This window comes from Leucoraja erinacea, chromosome 3, assembly GCF_028641065.1.
Source record: "Leucoraja erinacea ecotype New England chromosome 3, Leri_hhj_1, whole genome shotgun sequence".
Classification (NCBI taxonomy): domain Eukaryota; kingdom Metazoa; phylum Chordata; class Chondrichthyes; order Rajiformes; family Rajidae; genus Leucoraja; species Leucoraja erinaceus.
The window spans coordinates 43,459,788-43,476,819 of record NC_073379.1 but is presented as its reverse complement, the minus strand read 5'-3'; the positions used below and the strand labels follow the sequence as shown (position 1 = coordinate 43,476,819).

General features: G+C 44.0%; 1 protein-coding gene across 6 annotated transcripts in view; it reads right to left on the bottom strand.

Annotated features, from left to right (window-relative positions):
* Positions 1-3,826: 3,826 nt before the first annotated feature.
* zdhhc21 (zinc finger DHHC-type palmitoyltransferase 21) overlaps positions 3,827-17,032 on the bottom strand; it is a 64,325-nt gene continuing 51,119 nt past the window's right edge. For all 6 annotated transcript variants that reach the window (XM_055632577.1, XM_055632580.1, XM_055632581.1 and 3 more), the window contains 2 exons: positions 6,804-6,847; positions 3,827-5,200 (listed from right to left, as the gene is read on the bottom strand). In XM_055632577.1, coding sequence (XP_055488552.1) covers positions 5,068-5,200; positions 6,804-6,847 — 177 coding nt within the window. In that variant the 3' untranslated portion in view covers positions 3,827-5,067. The remainder of the gene's footprint in view (positions 5,201-6,803; positions 6,848-17,032) is intronic.

The following is a 17,032-nucleotide window of genomic DNA, read 5'->3' as shown; positions in this document are numbered from 1 at the left end:
TGTTTCTACTGTTGGATTCCATTAGGCACACCTCTCAGTTTAATCAAATGGGTTTAATGCCTGTTAAAATACAAATACAAAATTTGTTTTAACATTGTGCCAGCTTGCTGTTTTTTCTTTGCAGTAGTACAATGTCCCAGGTGATGTAAAGATCTTTCTTATGCTAGGGCAGAAACAGAAGGCAATAATAGTTATTTTTATAGGACATGAGATGTAAGATAACGTATTTCAATACAATTTAGATTATTGTGTGCTGAACCGAAAGGTCACCAAATGCTTCCCATGATGATCGTGTTCCCTTGAAGAACCAACTAACACTTTTATTAATAAAACTTTAAGAAAATACTGTCTCCTTTATAAAAATCAGAATATAAAAGCTAAAAGTATAGGAGTTAACATGAAAAGATGTTTGGGGGCTAACAGGAAAAAGTGAATAAGGATAAATGGTTGTCACTCCGGTCTACCCATGGTAACCTTGAATCTCCTAACCATAAGTGCGTCCAACTCTGCCTTGAACATATTCACCAATTCTATTTGCTTCTCTTTTGAGAAAGAGAACTCAAAAGACTTGCAGATTTCTGAGTGAATATTTAGGGAATTCTGCTAACATCATTTTGGAACTTCCAAAACTAATTGCTGATGGACTGTCACCCTTACTATCCCTGGACACGTAACAATGTAAATAATGGTCAATTTGAATCTATGCAATTGTCACTTGGAACTGTAAACCATGAAGATTCTGCTACGAATAGTGGATGTTATTTAAGTTATAATGTTTAACGGTTAACAAATCAAAGAGAATTCTGCTCCTGACAATGCCAAAAATAGTTACCCTTATATAATTCCACGAAAAGTCAGACTGAATAACTGAGAAAATCAGCATTAAAACTGCAATCCGGTTTTGCAACAGAGTGCTCATGTTTGAAAGAGAATCCATATAACCATATAACAATTACAGCACGGAAACAGGCCATCTCGGCCCTACAAGTCTGTGCTGAACAACTTTTTTTCCCTTAGTCCCACCTGCCTGCACTCATACCATAACCCTCCATCCCTTCTCATCCATATGCCTATCCAATTTATTTTTAAATGATACCAACGAACCTGCCTCCACCACTTCCACTGGAAGCTCATTCCACACCACTACCACTCTCTGAGTAAAGAAGTTCCCCCTCATGTTACCCCTAAACCTCTGTCCCTTAATTCTGAAGCCATGTCCTCTTGTTTGAATCTTCCCTATTCTCAAAGGGAAAAGCTTGTCCACGTCAACTCTGTCTATCCCTCTCATCATTTTAAAGACCTCTATCAAGTCCCCCCTTAACCTTCTGCGCTCCAGAGAATAAAGACCTAACTTATTCAACCTTTCTCTGTAACTTAGTTGTTGAAACCCAGGCAGCATTCTAGTAAATCTCCTCTGTACTCACTATTTTGTTGACATCCTTCCTATAATTGGGCGACCAAAATTGTACACCATACTCCAGATTTGGTCTCACCAATGCCTTGTACAATTTTAACATTACATCCCAGCTTCTATACTCAATGCTCTGATTTATAAATGCTAGCATACCAAAAGCTTTTTTACCACCCTATCTATATGAGATTCCACCTTCAAGGAACTATGCACGGTTATTCCCAGATCCCTCTGTTCAACTGTATTCTTCAATTCCCTAGCAATTATCATGTACGTCCTATTTTGATTTGTCCTGCCAAGGTGTAGCACCTCACATTTATCAGCATTAAACTCCATCTGCCATCTTTCAGCCCATTCTTCCAAATGGCCTAAATCACTCTGTAGACTTTGGAAATCCTCTTCATTATCCACAACACCCCCTATCTTGGTATCATCTGCATACTTACTAATCCAATTTACCACACCTTCATCCAGATCATTGACGTACATGACAAACAACAAAGGACCCAACACCGATCCCTGAGGCACCCCACTAGTTACCTGCCTCCAACCCGACAAACAACCATCCACCATTACCCTCTGGCTTCTCCCATTCAGCCACTGTTGAATCCATCTTGCTACTCCTGCATTTATACCCAACAGTTGAACCTTTTTAACCAACCTTCCACGAGGAACCTTGTCAAAGGCCTTACTAAAGTCCATATAGACAACATCCACTGCTTTACCCTCGTCAATTTCCCTAGTAACCTCTTCAAAAAATTCAAGAAGATTAGTCAAACATGACCTTCCAGGCACAAATCCATGCTGACTGTTCCTAATCAGACCCTGTTTATCCAGATGCTTATATATATATATATATATATATATATATTATCTCTAAGTATCTTTTCCATTAATTTGCCCACCACTGAAGTCAAACTAACAGGCCTATAATTGTTAGGTTTACTCTTAGAACCCTTTTTAAACAATGGAACAACATGCGCAGTACGCCAATCCTCGGGGACTATTCCCGTTTCTAATGACATTTGAAATATTTCTGTCATAGCCCCGGCTATTTCTACACTAACTTCCCTCAATGTCCTAGGGAATATAATGTCAGGACCTGGAGACTTATCCACTTTTATATTTTTCAAAAGTGTCAGTACTTCTTTTACTTTGAAACTCATAGTATCCATAGCTACTCTACTAGTTTCCATTACCTCACATAATTCAATATCCTTCTCCTTGGTGAATACCGACGAAAAGAAATTGTTCAATATCTCCCCCATCTCTTTTGGCTCTGCAGATAGCTGTCCACTCTGTCTCTCCAATGGACCAATTTTATCCCTCGTTATCCTTTTGCTATTAATATAGCTGTAGAAACCCTTTGGATTTACTTTCACCTTACTTGCCAAAGCAACCTCATGTCTTCTTTTAGCTGGTGCAATTTGTGCAATTGTATCACTGACTGAGACGGACTGTTTCAGATAAGCCGATGCCTAGGATGACTCCGGTGAGTAAATCTGGAACAACACTCTCAGAACCGTCGGGACCAGGTGGTTCACAATTAGATGCACAATCTATCATAAATATAAGCAAATTATATTTATGTCACTGAACAAAATAGGTGAGCAGAATCAATTGCATTTGGTCCTCACTTCAATTCTCATACACGTGGAGGAATGTATATCATGAAGCCAACCTGGTACTCAAGCATGGGCCAAATGGGGTGAGGTTTTGTGAAGAGTGATTCAACAGAATTGCTGGCCCCAAAGCAGAAGCGTCCACGTCACGGGGCTGGAATTATCCTGAGCTAATTCTGCTACCACCATCATCTATTGAGACAAGTGATGGCTTCCACTGATTGTCAGCAGAAGCTTGTGTCCTTTTCTGGACAGACGATGACAGTGACAGTGTTACATTTGTAACAAGATGGACACGAATAGAAGAAGAAGCAGAATTGTTGCTACCTGTAATCTATTCCTCAACTCAAAATAGCACCTTCATAAGAGTTGGAAATATAGGAAAAACATGACCTAATTCAATATTTAGAAACATAGAAAATAGATGCAGGAGTAGGCCATTTGGCCCTTCAGCCAGCATGGCCATGATTATGGCTGATCATCCAAAATCAGTACCACGTTCCTGCTTTCTCCCCATATCTCTTGATTCCATTAGCTTAGCTATATCAAACTCTTAGTTACTGGTGTTTTAATCAAATACCAAAGTGTTTTAACATAAACGTTTTGAAGTTGTGAACAAAGTCGAGATTGTACACAGTTTGCAGAGCAGACTGACCTGCCTGCTTATCCTGACCTGTTCCTTAACTCCTGGTTTTCTCAGTATCACTGCTATGCCTAGAATCAGTATATCTTAGTTTCATTCAAGAATTTACCACTTAGAGGATGGGAATTAATTTTCTTCCGCAGTACACACAACATTGTAAAGAGTGTTTACTCCATATTCCATAATCAAACAAAGATATATCACAATTTTCACAAATTAAAAAAAAACACGATTATTACAGAAACATCACAATTGATCTATAGGCCAATCATTAGGATACAACAGTCACGGCAACAAGTTACAGCAGGCTTTGCTAAAAAATATTGATTTACCATTTGCGCTTGTCCTAAGTTAAATAACATCTTTGGTCCTGTTCAGAACAAGCCAAATGATAAAAGTCATTAAATTATAGGCACTTGATAAAACAATTTTTCACTTTGAATTGCTACCTTGTAACCTACTTCCCACAGGATTGGCCATGTTACATAATAATTAACCACCCAATCTGATACATCCGACATCACATCATCCTTATTAATTACAATACACTAAGATTCTTACTCCAGTAATTGTGTGTTTCCTTTATACAGAAGAAATTACCTTGTAACACTCAACAGTAACAAACAGTAGACAGCCAGGTTAACAACACTGCACACAATAATTAAATATTGGTATAAAATGAACTGCAGAAATAATGCACAAAACATTAAAAACAACATGTGAAGCGACACATTTTAAAAATATATATTTTAAAACCAGAACTAATTTTTTTTTTTTAAGAAAGCATCCAAACTTGTAATCTAAAACATATTTCTTGGTCTAGCATGTGACCTTAAAACATAGTTTAGTGGCCTGCATAGTGTAAGCAATGCATAGGTTGCAACTGCTTCAAGTAAAATAATTTCCACATCCAAAATGAGACTTATTATTCAGTATAAATCAAATTTTACAATATTACTGTAATCTTACACAGACCAAAAACATTTCAATATTCATATTTTAAAGAAAACGCGAGAAGAAAATGAAAGTCAGTCATTTTCTTGTGTTTTGACCAAAATGGTCGTCCGAGTAATCTTCTGATACAAATCAGCCCAAAATTGGTGGGAGAAGTCCTATTTAATAAACATAATCCCCACTTTAACTATAAATATTTCCAAGACAATAGTGGTACATTCAAAGGGTTGTGTCCAGTACTTCTTGACGACCTTGAAATATAATCTACAGTGGCCATTAACAGAGAAAGAATGCTGTCAGGAATGTTACTTAGAAGGCATTACTGTTGCTAGGAAAATAAGTGTCAGGTTTCAAAACCGAATGAGAGGATGGGAGTACTGCTGATAGGTTGCTAAGTACTTCGACACAGGAGGACTCCTCTTTGCAGCTTCCATCTATTAAACGTGATTGGCGTGATGGTAGGAGGCTCGCAGCGGTTGCCTCTGCCTGAATGGGATGAACCACACGATCTTCCAGCGCGTGCCAAACACTTCTGAGAACATTTGCTGCCAAGGCTTTCTGGGCTTCAATCTACAGATAACAGCATTAGTAAGAGGCAGCACACCCACTGAGCTCTGCAGTCAGATTAGAACGATGGTTTGTGTAAGAAGGAACTGCAGATGCTGGTTTAAACCGTTGACCCAAAATGCTAGAGTAACTCAGCGGGACAAGCAGCATCTCTGAAGAGAACGAATGGGTGATGTTTCGGGTCTAGTCTGAAGAAGGGTCTCGACCCATTCCTTCTGTCCCTCTGAATTACTCCAGCTTTTTGGGTCTATCTTTAGAAAAATGGTTTGACCATTACAGAGCCACTGGCTCATCATGACTTCATATGTATTTAAAATTAAATCCTAACATTTCCACAAGCTGGGATTCTTAATTTGAAACAAAATTGTGCGTCAAAATTGATAATATATTTTCCATATATGTTATAAAAGTACAGTATTTACAGTTGCATATTTCAAAACAGTAGCTTTTTAATATACTGGGCTTTTACATGATAAATGGCAGCGAGTTTGTTAATAACGCAGAAATACATTAAAAATGGATGTTCTATTCATTTATAATCAAAGTGCCGCACCGTATGCTACTTCTATCCTACACGCTAGGGACCATTTACAATTTTGTCAAAGCCAATCAACCTACAAACTTACGCGTCTTTAGAGTGTTGAAGGAAACTGGAACCCCCGGAGAAAACCCACGTGGTCACAGTAGAATGTATGAGCTCTGTACAGATAGCACCCACAATCAGGATCAAATCCGGGGCTCCGGCACCGTTGGGCAGCAACTCTACCTTTGCACCACTGTGTCTCCCTTGTTCTTTGCAAATTATTTCAGCAATAGGCAGTGAGTTTAGTTTATTCTCTGATGTACTCCGTTCCTGATTAATTGGAAGTTAACTGTACATAGAAATCCAAATGTGCCCAATAATAGAGCATAGAACAGTAATGCACAGGAACAGGCCCTTCAGCCTACAATGTATGTGCTGAACATGGTACCAAATCAAACTAATTTTGCCTGGACGTGATCTATATCCCTTCATTTCCTGCAAATTCATGTGCCAATCTGAAAGCTTCCAAGCACCTACAGTACATTTCCGTGTTAAAAACTCTCCCTGTACATCTTATTAAGCTTTCTCCCTTAAAGCTATAACCTGCAGTATTTGACATTTCCAGCCTGGGAAAAAAGATTCTGACCATCTACCGTATCTATGCCTATCGTAATTTTATTAAGTTCTATCAGATCTTCCTCAGCTATCAATTCTCTAGAGTAAACAGTTCAAATTAGTCAAACCGCTCCTTGTAGCCAATTCTCTCTAATCCAGATGGCATCTTAGGTAAACCTCATCAGTACCCTCACTATGGCCTTCATGTCCTTCCCATAATGAGATGACTGGAACTGCACAAAACCCTCCAAATACTAATGTTAATTTAAAGTGGTTTAATTTCAATAATTGGATAATTCATTTCCAGACAGCAAACGTGCAAAAGCGTAATTTAAGCAAAGTAGTTAAAACAGTAATGTATGAAAAATCATTTGAATTAAAGATATTATTCATGTTCAATATTCTACCAATTCAATATATTACTATTTCACCATACAGACATAAAGCATAACATTATTCTGTACTCACATCTCATCTGGGCAACTTGACATTCTTTCTATCGTTGTCACATCCTATTGATAAAAATAAAGTAGACAGCGTCACTAATTCAAGATATCAGAATGCATTCAGAAAACATAATTTTAAGATTGTCATTTATACATCCATAGTAAAATAGGGATAGGCCTACATTGAACAAATAACTTAGGTGTTGTTGAACTGTTTCTATAGTTTATTTTCCAAATATTATCGTTTTACAATGCTCAGCTTCCATATGATGGTAGGCTGAATAAATAAATGGATTAAATAAAAATCACATCGGATAGCCTTGCAGTTCAGATATTATCTTCTTAGATTGCTCTCACAATTCGTACCATCAAATACCAAATGTATTTAACGATGCACAGTTGGTAGAGCTGGTCCCTCCCAGCGCCCAAAACCCAAGTTCCATGCTGTCCCTGGGTGCATTTCTGTGGAGATTACACATTCTCCATGTGACCACATGGGATTCCTCCAGGTGCTCTGGTTTCTGCCCATACCTCTAAGATGAGCAGGTTTGTAGATTAACTGGATTCTATAAATTGCTCCTTTTGTATAGGAAGTGGATGTGAAAGGTGGGATAACATAGAACTATTTCGATGTGATCACTGGTTGGCATGAACCTGGTGGGTCGAAGGGCCTGTTTCCATGTTGTATCTTTCAATCAATCAATTTCAGGCAGCTCTTCGGTAATGCTTTTATGTACCATTCCTATCTAGTCCTCATTGTAGAGCTAAAATATCATGGCCATAGAATATTACTGCACAGAAACAACCATCAAACACCCATCTCTACTATTTTTTGTTAATATTCTCATATACCCATCAAATCCAAACCCGATTCTACCACTAAGTACAACTCGCCTACCAACCTGTATATCTTTGTGATTTGAGAGGGAAATGGAACTTACACAATTGTAGAGAACCTGCAAACTCCTCATGGGCAGCAGTGGAGGTCAGGAATAACCCAGCTTGTGTAGCAATGAGGCAGTATTTCCATCAACTGCATCACCAACCCACTGGAGAGACCGCTATAATTAACTCCATGCACAGGCAAATTAATTTTTACTGCAGCAAATTAAAGCATACTACAGAAAACTCTTCTAAAAAAAAACTTCCTGCAATTTCTACAAATCCACAAAACTTCAGTTAGATAGATAGATAGATAGATATAATTTAATTGCCACACAACCAAGGTCGGTGGAATTTGGGGTTGCCAGCAGACCGCTAAAATTTTAACATCAGCATTCATCACAGGCAACTTGGCCAGTCCTCCTCCATTTTTTCTACTGCAGCCGTTGCTGCGGGCGTCCAAATTAAAGCATACTACAGAAAAGAGACCGCGGCTTTCTAGGCCGCAAAAAAAAAGTACCTGCCGTGCCGCAGCCGGAAGCACCGCAGTCTGCGGTCGAAGCTCCCCTCCAGGGGAAATCCACAAAACTTCAGTTGAATGTACCAACACTGACATGCTTCAGGTGCCGGTCCTTCTACATCAAGATTAGGTCTGCGATCCAAGGCACAGCAGTCCTCGAAGCACTGAAAAGAAGTTGCCACCCGATGTTGGGGGATCCAAAACCCCCCACCCCCCACACAAACACACCTTCCACCACTAAAAACAGCTTTTAACCATACTAAAAGCCAATTCTGTATGAAAAAAAAACTTTTGAATGTAACTGAGTCCTCTACCTCAAGATTCCCATGTGATCCTGAGCACTTCCAAAACAATCCAAAATAGACATCCTTCCACCACTCACTGCTTCTCACCATGCAGCCAATTCTGTACCAATTAACTAGCTCTCCCTGGATCCCATGTGATCTGATCTTCCAAAACAGCCTATCATGTAGAACTTTAAAGGCCTTGCTGAATGCTGGTCAACATCTGCTACTAGTAGGCGAAGCACTATAGTCCCCTCCCTATACCTTTCTGAATGTCAGACCTCCTTTCATCTGCTCCTTCAAACTTGGCTGTTCACAAGCATTTTAATAATCTGCCCAAACATGTAACTTGCTGGGAACTTATTGGCCATCAAGCCTTTTGTGAACCCCCTTATTGTGATAAAGCTGCTGAGTAAAATGAAAATGTTCCTGTATTTATAAAGCTGCAGATACCAAATCATGAGCCTATTGGGTAACTTGTTCTGCCCTTTTCAAAGACCAACACTCCCTCCCACCAACCCCCAACACAATTGTGTGTCATTATCACACACAATTTCCTGAGCTTACAATTTTACTTCTCATTGGAAGCAGCTCAGCTTACAAGAGGACAGAGAGCTGCTCCGGCAGTGGAAACAATGAATTACAGGCGCTGCTTATGCAAAAGGACACAAAGAGCTGGAGTAACTCAGCAGCAAAGGCAGCATCCCTGGAGAACATGGATTGGTGACGTTTTGGGTCAGGTTCTTTCTTCAGACGAGTAGGATACCTATCATGGTTAATTAAAACAAAAGATGACCACAGTAAGGATGAAATGGCGTAATATACCCTCTGGTTCTGTAATGTTCTTCAACAGATGACATCTGCCATCCTCACATGGTCTGACCTATGCATGACTTCAGACCCAACGATGCCCTCTCAAATAGTCAGGCCAGCCACATAGCTACAGGGCAATATGCCCTCACCTTGCAAGTGGGCCAGAGCGGAGTGGAGAGCCAACCACATCTGTGCTTGTACCAATCCGTACCTGCCCCGGCAGCTAAAAATATTAATTTCTTCCCTGCTTTACTTGTGATATTTATCTGTTTCTACTTATTGAAAACTCCTCTGGAGGCAAAGTATCCAAGGAGATGCGAAAGATAATGATCAACACTCTGCAAGTTAATATCTCTCGACAACCAGCGTGCCAGGGATCCCTGCATACTTCTCCAGACTCTCTTTGCAAATCCACACTCTGCGAAGAGGAGAGCAACCGTCTCCTCTCCATAGCAGCTGTCAAGGGGGCAGCGTGCGCTGGTAGTGAGGTTCCGACGGTGCAGGAAGGATCTGACTGGGAGGGCTCCCCTCACCACCAGCGAAGCCAGGTCTTGGTGCTTGGTGGTTAGTTCTGGCAGTCTGCTCTGGGAACCATGACACCGGATCCATCAATTCCTTTCCCTGCAGTGCCCGCAGGATGTTCCGTGCTGACCACTGCCCGATGGACATGTGGTCAAAAGTGCTGGTCCGGAAGAACCTTTCCACAAACGACAGATGGGGCAGCAATGTCCAGCTGACTGGCACATTGCGTGGCATCTACACCAGGCCCATCCTTCGCAACATCGGGGACAGGTAGAACCTCAGCAGGTAGTGACACTTAGTGCCCACATGCCTTGGCTCTACACTCCGCCTGATGCAGCCACACACAAAGGTGGCCATCAGGGTGAGGGCGACGTTGGGCACGCTTTTACCCCCGTTGTCTGCTGACTTGTGCATTGTGGCCCGTCGCACCCGGTCTATCCTCGACCCCCAGATGAACTGGAAGACGGCCCGGGTGACCCCTGTGGTGTAGGAGGGAGGGACAGGCCACACTTGTGCCAAGTACAGCAGCCCCGAGAGCACCTCACACCTGATGAATTTTTTCCCATTATGGAGAGTTGCCTCCACAGCTCCAGCTTCCTCCCCACCTTGGCTATCCGCTCCAGCCAATTCTTGTTACACGCCTCAGCCCCCCCAAACTAGATTCCCAGCACCTTTAAGAAGTCAGGCTTGATGGTGAAGGGGACGGAAGATCGGTCGGGCCAGTTGCCAAAGAGCATGACCTCACTCTTCCTGCGGTTCACCCTGGCTCCCGTGGCCGACTCAAACTGGTCGCAGATGCTGATCAATCTGCGGACTGACCTTGGATCCGAGCAGAAGACGGCGACATCATCCACGTACAGGGAGGTTTTGACGAGTGCCCCACACTGCCTGGCAATGTCACTCCTCTTATGCTCGCATCCTTCCTGATGGTCTCGGCAAAAGGTTCAATACAGCAGACAAACAAGACAGGGGAGAGAGGGCAACCCTGCCTGACTCCAGACCTTACAGGGAAACTGTCTGATTCCCACCCATTGATTTGGACTGCACTACAGATATCGGTGTAGAGCAGTTTGATCCAATTTCGGATTCCCTCCCCAAAACCCATTTTGGAGAGCACGTCCCTCATGTACGTGTGCGATATCCTGTCGAAGGCCTTCTCCTGGTCCAAGCTGACTAGGCAGGCATCCACCCGTCTGTCCTGCACGGAGGCAATGGTATCTCTCAGCAGCGCTAGGCTGTCTGAGATTTTCCTGCCAGGTACAGCACAGGTTTGGTCCGGGTGGATCACCTGTCCCAGAGCAGACTTGACCCGGTTGGCGATGGCCTTAGACAGGAACTTGTAATCTACATTCAACAATGTGATGGGTCTCCAATTCTTTATATCTTTCATCTCCCCCTTGTAGATTAGGGTGATGCTGCCCTTCCTCTTGGAGTCTGACATGCTGCCGGCTAGAAGCATGTCGTTGTACACTTCCAGCAGGTCCGGGCCCACCCAGTCCCACAGAGCCGAATACAACTCGGCCGGTAAGCCATCGCTTCCGGGAGTTTTACTCGAATCAAAGGAACGGATGGAGCCAGTCAGCTCCTCTAGGGTCAGTGGTTGGTCCAGACTCTCCCGCTTGCTGTCCTCCAAGACCTCCGTGATAGAAGACAGGAAGTTCTGGGAGGCGGTGCTGTCTGTGGCCTTTGTGTCATACAAATCCGTGTAGAAGGATTTGCAGATTCTCAGCATGTCTGTCTGTGAGGATGCTACCGAGCCGTCCTCCTCCCTAAGGCTGTTGATCACAGAGCTCCCCCTGTGAACCTTATGGAAGAAGAAGCGTGAGCACGTCTCATCCTGCTCCAGACCCTGGATTGGAAGATGATCTTGGAGGATTCAGAGGTAAAGAGCCGAGCTTGCCGGTCCTTCACCTCTCTAAGTTCCTCCCTCACAACCACCCCCCTCGACGGCAGAAGGAGCAGTTGCTGCAAATCTGTCTGGAGTTGGCACAATTCCCTCTGACTCTGTCTTGCTCTCTGAACCCTTTTAACTATGAAGAACCTCTTAATGTTCTCCTTGGTTGCTTCCCACCAGAGTGTCGGGGAGTCAAAGAGGGGCCTCACCGTTCTCCAACATGCGTAGTCCCTCTTTAGCTCCTCAACGTTCTCTGGGGTCAACAGATTCATATTTAACTTCCACGTCCCTCTGCCTGCCTTCTGGTCCTACTGTAGGTGGCAGGAAGCCTGAAGGAGGCAGTGGTCAGAGTAGAACACTGGTGTGAGGTCGGTGTGTCTCACCGTGACGGCCTTTGTCGTGAAGACGAAGTTGATCCGGGACCGGACTGAACCGTCCGATCTGGACCAGGTGAAACGTGGCTGGAACCCACCTGCATGGTCGCTGAAGGCGTTGTGCTGCTTTGCGTCTTTTACCGTCTCCAGCAGGAGCTTGGAGGTGCTGTCCAGTCTGTTAACGGCACTGCCGGATCGTCCAGCCGCATCAATGATGCAGTTGAAGTCACCGGCCAGAACGAGCTGCCGGGACGTGGCCAACAGCACTGGGAGCTGCTGGAGAACGGCCAGCCGCTCGCTCTGCACAGGTGAGGCATACACATTTATCAGCCGGAGCAGAGAAACACGGTACATAACATCCACCACGAGGAGACGCCCCCCCAACCACCTCCCTGACCTCAGTGATGGTGAAGTTCCCTCCCCGCAGCAAGATCCCCAGGCCGGAAGCGCGACAGTCCGTGGGGCCACCATCGCGACCACCTCTGATAGCAGCGGAGGTGTGACAGCCCGCACTCCTAGAGAAAAGTCTGCTTTGACCTTGGCCAGGTACTGCAAGGCATTTACACATCGGGCAGTGTTCTTCACACTGCACACGTTTAAGGATGTCAGTTCCAGCTCCATTGACCATTCTCTGTCCCCTCATGCCCACCGCTTTGGTGAATTGCCTCACCTTTCCTGGGCTCAGGTATTGGATGCCGGCATCCTCAAGGAGGTGGGTTTCCTGTGGCGTAACCAGAGGTGTCGTTGGGGGGGACCTACTTGTTCCACCTCCTTCTGGGCGCACCACCCCCTCCGTCTCCTGTAGCTGGGGTGGCTGATTCACTCTTCCTGGTATCCCGGAGCTGGGGCCCATTGGCCGCTGCACTGCACTGCTCCCGATGTTCTGGGGCTGGATCCCCTCGGCCGCTGCTCTGCTCTTGGTCTCCTCGGGCTGGGGTACAATCGGCGTGGCCTTTCTCTTTTCCTCCCGTTTTCTTCCTGTCTTCGTCGTTGGAACTTTAAGGTCACCTCATCCTCTGACGAGGAGAGATTGCTGCAGTGGGTCCAGGTGTCGAGATAGAAGTTGATTTGCACCCTGATCAACCTCTCAAAGCACTTCATCACCACAGACGATAGTGCCACTGGTCGATAATCATTGAGGCACGTAACCTTGCTCTTCTTGGGCACCGGTATAATTGATGCCCTTTTAAATCATCTGGGTGGTGGGCCGTGCTCGTCTGCAGCTACTGATTCCCATGCTGATGGATTCTGCAATGAGTTTAAGAACCTGGTTGAAATACAGTGAATGGGGAGGTTATGGATTGTGTGCTGCAGATGAAATCAGTTTAGGAATAGAACTAGGTATATTTTATAGTCACATGTGACTAAGCACAGTGAGATTCTTTGCTTGCATACACAATGTATACAAATAGCAGCCACCTACGGCACTGACAAAGTTACAAAGCACGCCGGCTCCCAATTTTGTCCCCCCTTTCCCCCACGACAGCAGTTCCCCAACACCTGGTCCCCATTGTCATTTGCCCCCCCCCCCCATTGTCCATTGTTCTTCCCCGCTTCCCTCAGTGTTCCTCCCACACGGGGTCCTCCATTGTTCTTTCCCTCCCCCCTCACAATGGTCCTCCACGCTCTCATCGACCATCGACCGCGGGTCGATCCACGAGGCATCGCCACCGCCGTGAGGTTTCACCACCACCGAGACCCCATCGTTACGAGGTTTCACTGCTGCCATCGCCGAGGCCCCATCATCGCGAGGCTTCACCGCCGCTGCTGAAGTGGGGCGTCGCCCTGTCGACGCCCCACTTCACGTCTCCATGGCGCTGACCTCGGCTCCAGTCATGGGCTCTGTCGGCTGCTTCGCCAGACATAAGTCCGCAAGAAGTTCGCGCGTGACGTACGGTGTCGAGGCAGCTGTGGGCCGGCAGGCCGTTGCCGCATGGAATTTTTGAACAGGGTCAGTTTTTCGGAGCCCCGCGCGATGTCGGGACCAGCTCCACACAACTCCATACGGCTCCGGCGATCAAAGTGGGACCGGTCCTGCGAGGCCGTACGGCTCAAGCGACCACGTTAGCCGCATGGAGTCTCTTAGGTCGCGCTTGCCACATGGAGTCGCATGCTCGTGGGACAGGCCCAATGGGCTTCTACCCATGAGGCCCCGTACCAGGCTTCTTGACATTATGCATTATGTTGGCAAAAATATTCTGGGCCTTATATTCTGTTCCTTGGCAGTCCTATTCCATGTTCTTTGCTCACACACGATGATAAAGATGATCACATTCCAAATATCCTGTCTTTTTTATACACTGCATACCATGGCTCGAAATACTCTCACATTTCACAATTTTTATGGCCAATTTAATCAAAGTCACATTTCTCACAAATTGAACAGAATGTACATCCTCTGTTCATGGGATGCACAGGCTACTCAGTTTACCAGAAGTAGTGTTCTGACCCAAAATGTCTTTAGATAGAGATACAGAGTGGAAACAGGCCCTTCAGCTCCTTAAAAGCCCACACCAACCAGCGGTCACCATGCTGGCATTATCCTGCACACTATCCTACTATGAGTGTTGGATGTATGGAGTTTGTAATTTCTCTTTACAATTTTACCAAAGCCAATTCTTCAGATTGTAAAAGGCAGCCCGGAATAAACCACGTGATCGCAGAGAGAACGTACAAACTCCATACAGACAGCACCCATAGTCAAGATCGAACCCAGGTCTTTGATGCTGCAAGGGAGTAACTCTTCCACTGTATCTCTGTACCTCCCTTTTCCCTTCACAGTTGCTGCCTGATCCACTAAGCTTCTCCAGTTTTTTTTTAATTCAAATTCCAGTATCTGCATTCTTCTGTATCTCTACTCAGTTTTTTGTATGATAGTTCGGTTTCAGATTTTACATTTATTTATGCTTTTTATGGACACCCAGATCAACATTCTCCCCAGATGGGTTGTTATTCAGACTTAATAGTCTACAGTTTGCATTTGCCAAAACAGTTGGCAACATTTTCGATCTTGTTATATGTATACAGTGCTGAGAATTAAATGGCTCCACCTTGTGGGATGACTGTATCACTTCCATAGAAAAAGGGCTTGCTTTCACTCTTTGTTTTTTACCATCATTTAAATAATATTTTTCACCATTCGTTACTCATAAATAGTACAATATATAAATGCCATGACCAGTAACATGGAAAACAGACAAGAAAGCTAACGAAAGCATCATGGATGAGTAGGAATGTCAGATTGTAATGAGGGTAACCTATTATCATCGAACTTTCAGATTTTGCAAATTTGATGTTTGCCAGCACTACCTCTCAGCAATTTAAAATAGCATGGTAGGGAATTGAAGAATACAGTTGAACAGAGGGATCTGGGTATAACCGTGCATAGCTCCTTGAAGGTGGAATCTCATATAGATAGGGTGGTAAAGAAAGCTTTTGGTATGCTAGCCAATCAGAGCATTGAGTATAGAAGCTGGGATGTAATGTTAAAATTGTACAAGGCATTGGTGAGACCAAATCTGGAGTATGGTGTACAATTTTGGTCGCCAAATTATAGGAAGGATGTCAACAAAATAGAGAGAGTACAGAGGAGATTTACTAGAATGTTGCCTGGGTTTCAACAACTAAGTTACAGAGATAGGTTGAATAAGTTAGGTCTTTATTCTCTGGAGCGCAGAAGGTTAAGGGGGGACCTGATAGAGGTCTTTAAAATGATGAGAGGGATAGACAGAGTTGATGTGGACAAGCTTTTCCCTTTGAGAATAGGGAAGATTCAAACAAGAGGACATGATTTCAGAATTAAGGGACAGAAGTTTAGGGGTAATATGAGGGGGAACTTCTTTACGCAGAGAGTGGTGGCGGTGTGGAATGAGCTCCCAGTGGAAGTGGTGGAGGCAGGTTCATTGGTATCATTTAAAAATAAATTGGATAGGCATATGGATGAGAAGGGAATGGAGGGTTATGGTACGAGTGCAGGCAGGTGGGACTAAGGGGAAAAAAATTTGTTCGGCATGGACTTGTAGGGCCGAGATGGCCTGTTTCCGTGCTGTAATTGTTATATGGTTATATGGTTATATGGTTAAAAGCATAGCTCAGAGATAAAACAGAGGAAGGGCTTTGGAAGGATAATACTTGGGATGGCTAGAAGGCAGGCAAATGTTCAGTTAGGGTCATCCCTGGGTGACCGATTGGTTGGAAGCCATCTTTTACAGCAATGAGCAGAAACACATTAAATGCAAATTGCACAAAGGTATCAGAGATCTGAGTAGAGAGAAGGTGAGACAAATCTGAGTTTCCCCCATAACCTGGCAATCCAGCTCTCTTTCTGTATAATACAAGTGCATTCTACTTGCCACTTTCATCACACCTGCTTAACTTTCATTAACACCTTCTGTTTAAATGCACAACTCCTTATCCTCAGCTGTAACTATCAGGCACACTACTTCTCCATTTTTATAATGGAATGGCCTATGCTGCTCCCTCAATTCCCAGCATTTTTCTTGTTTGCTCATTAAAAAATCCCTTGGATGCATCTACATGATTCTCGCCTTCAGCAAGTAAAGCCCACCGAGTCCACGCCAACCATCGATCACCTCATACATTGGCACTATTCTACACACTAGGGACAATTTTACATTTTTACCAAAGCCAATTAACCTACTTCTTGGAGTGTGGGAGGACACCAGAGCACCAAAACCCATTTGATCACAGGAAAAGTGTACACACTACATACAGACAACACCGGAGATCAGGATCAAATCCCCGTATATCTGGCATTGTAAGGCAGCAATTCTACCGCTGCGTCACTGTTTAATCTGTTTTGTCTGTGTTAAATGTGAAATAGAACAACGGCGTATCATCACGTTCCTTATCATTCACAGAGAAAGATGTATACAAACAAATTAAATATAAGGTTTTTATATTGCAGGTAGAACATGTTTAGTGTGCAATAATAAACACAAG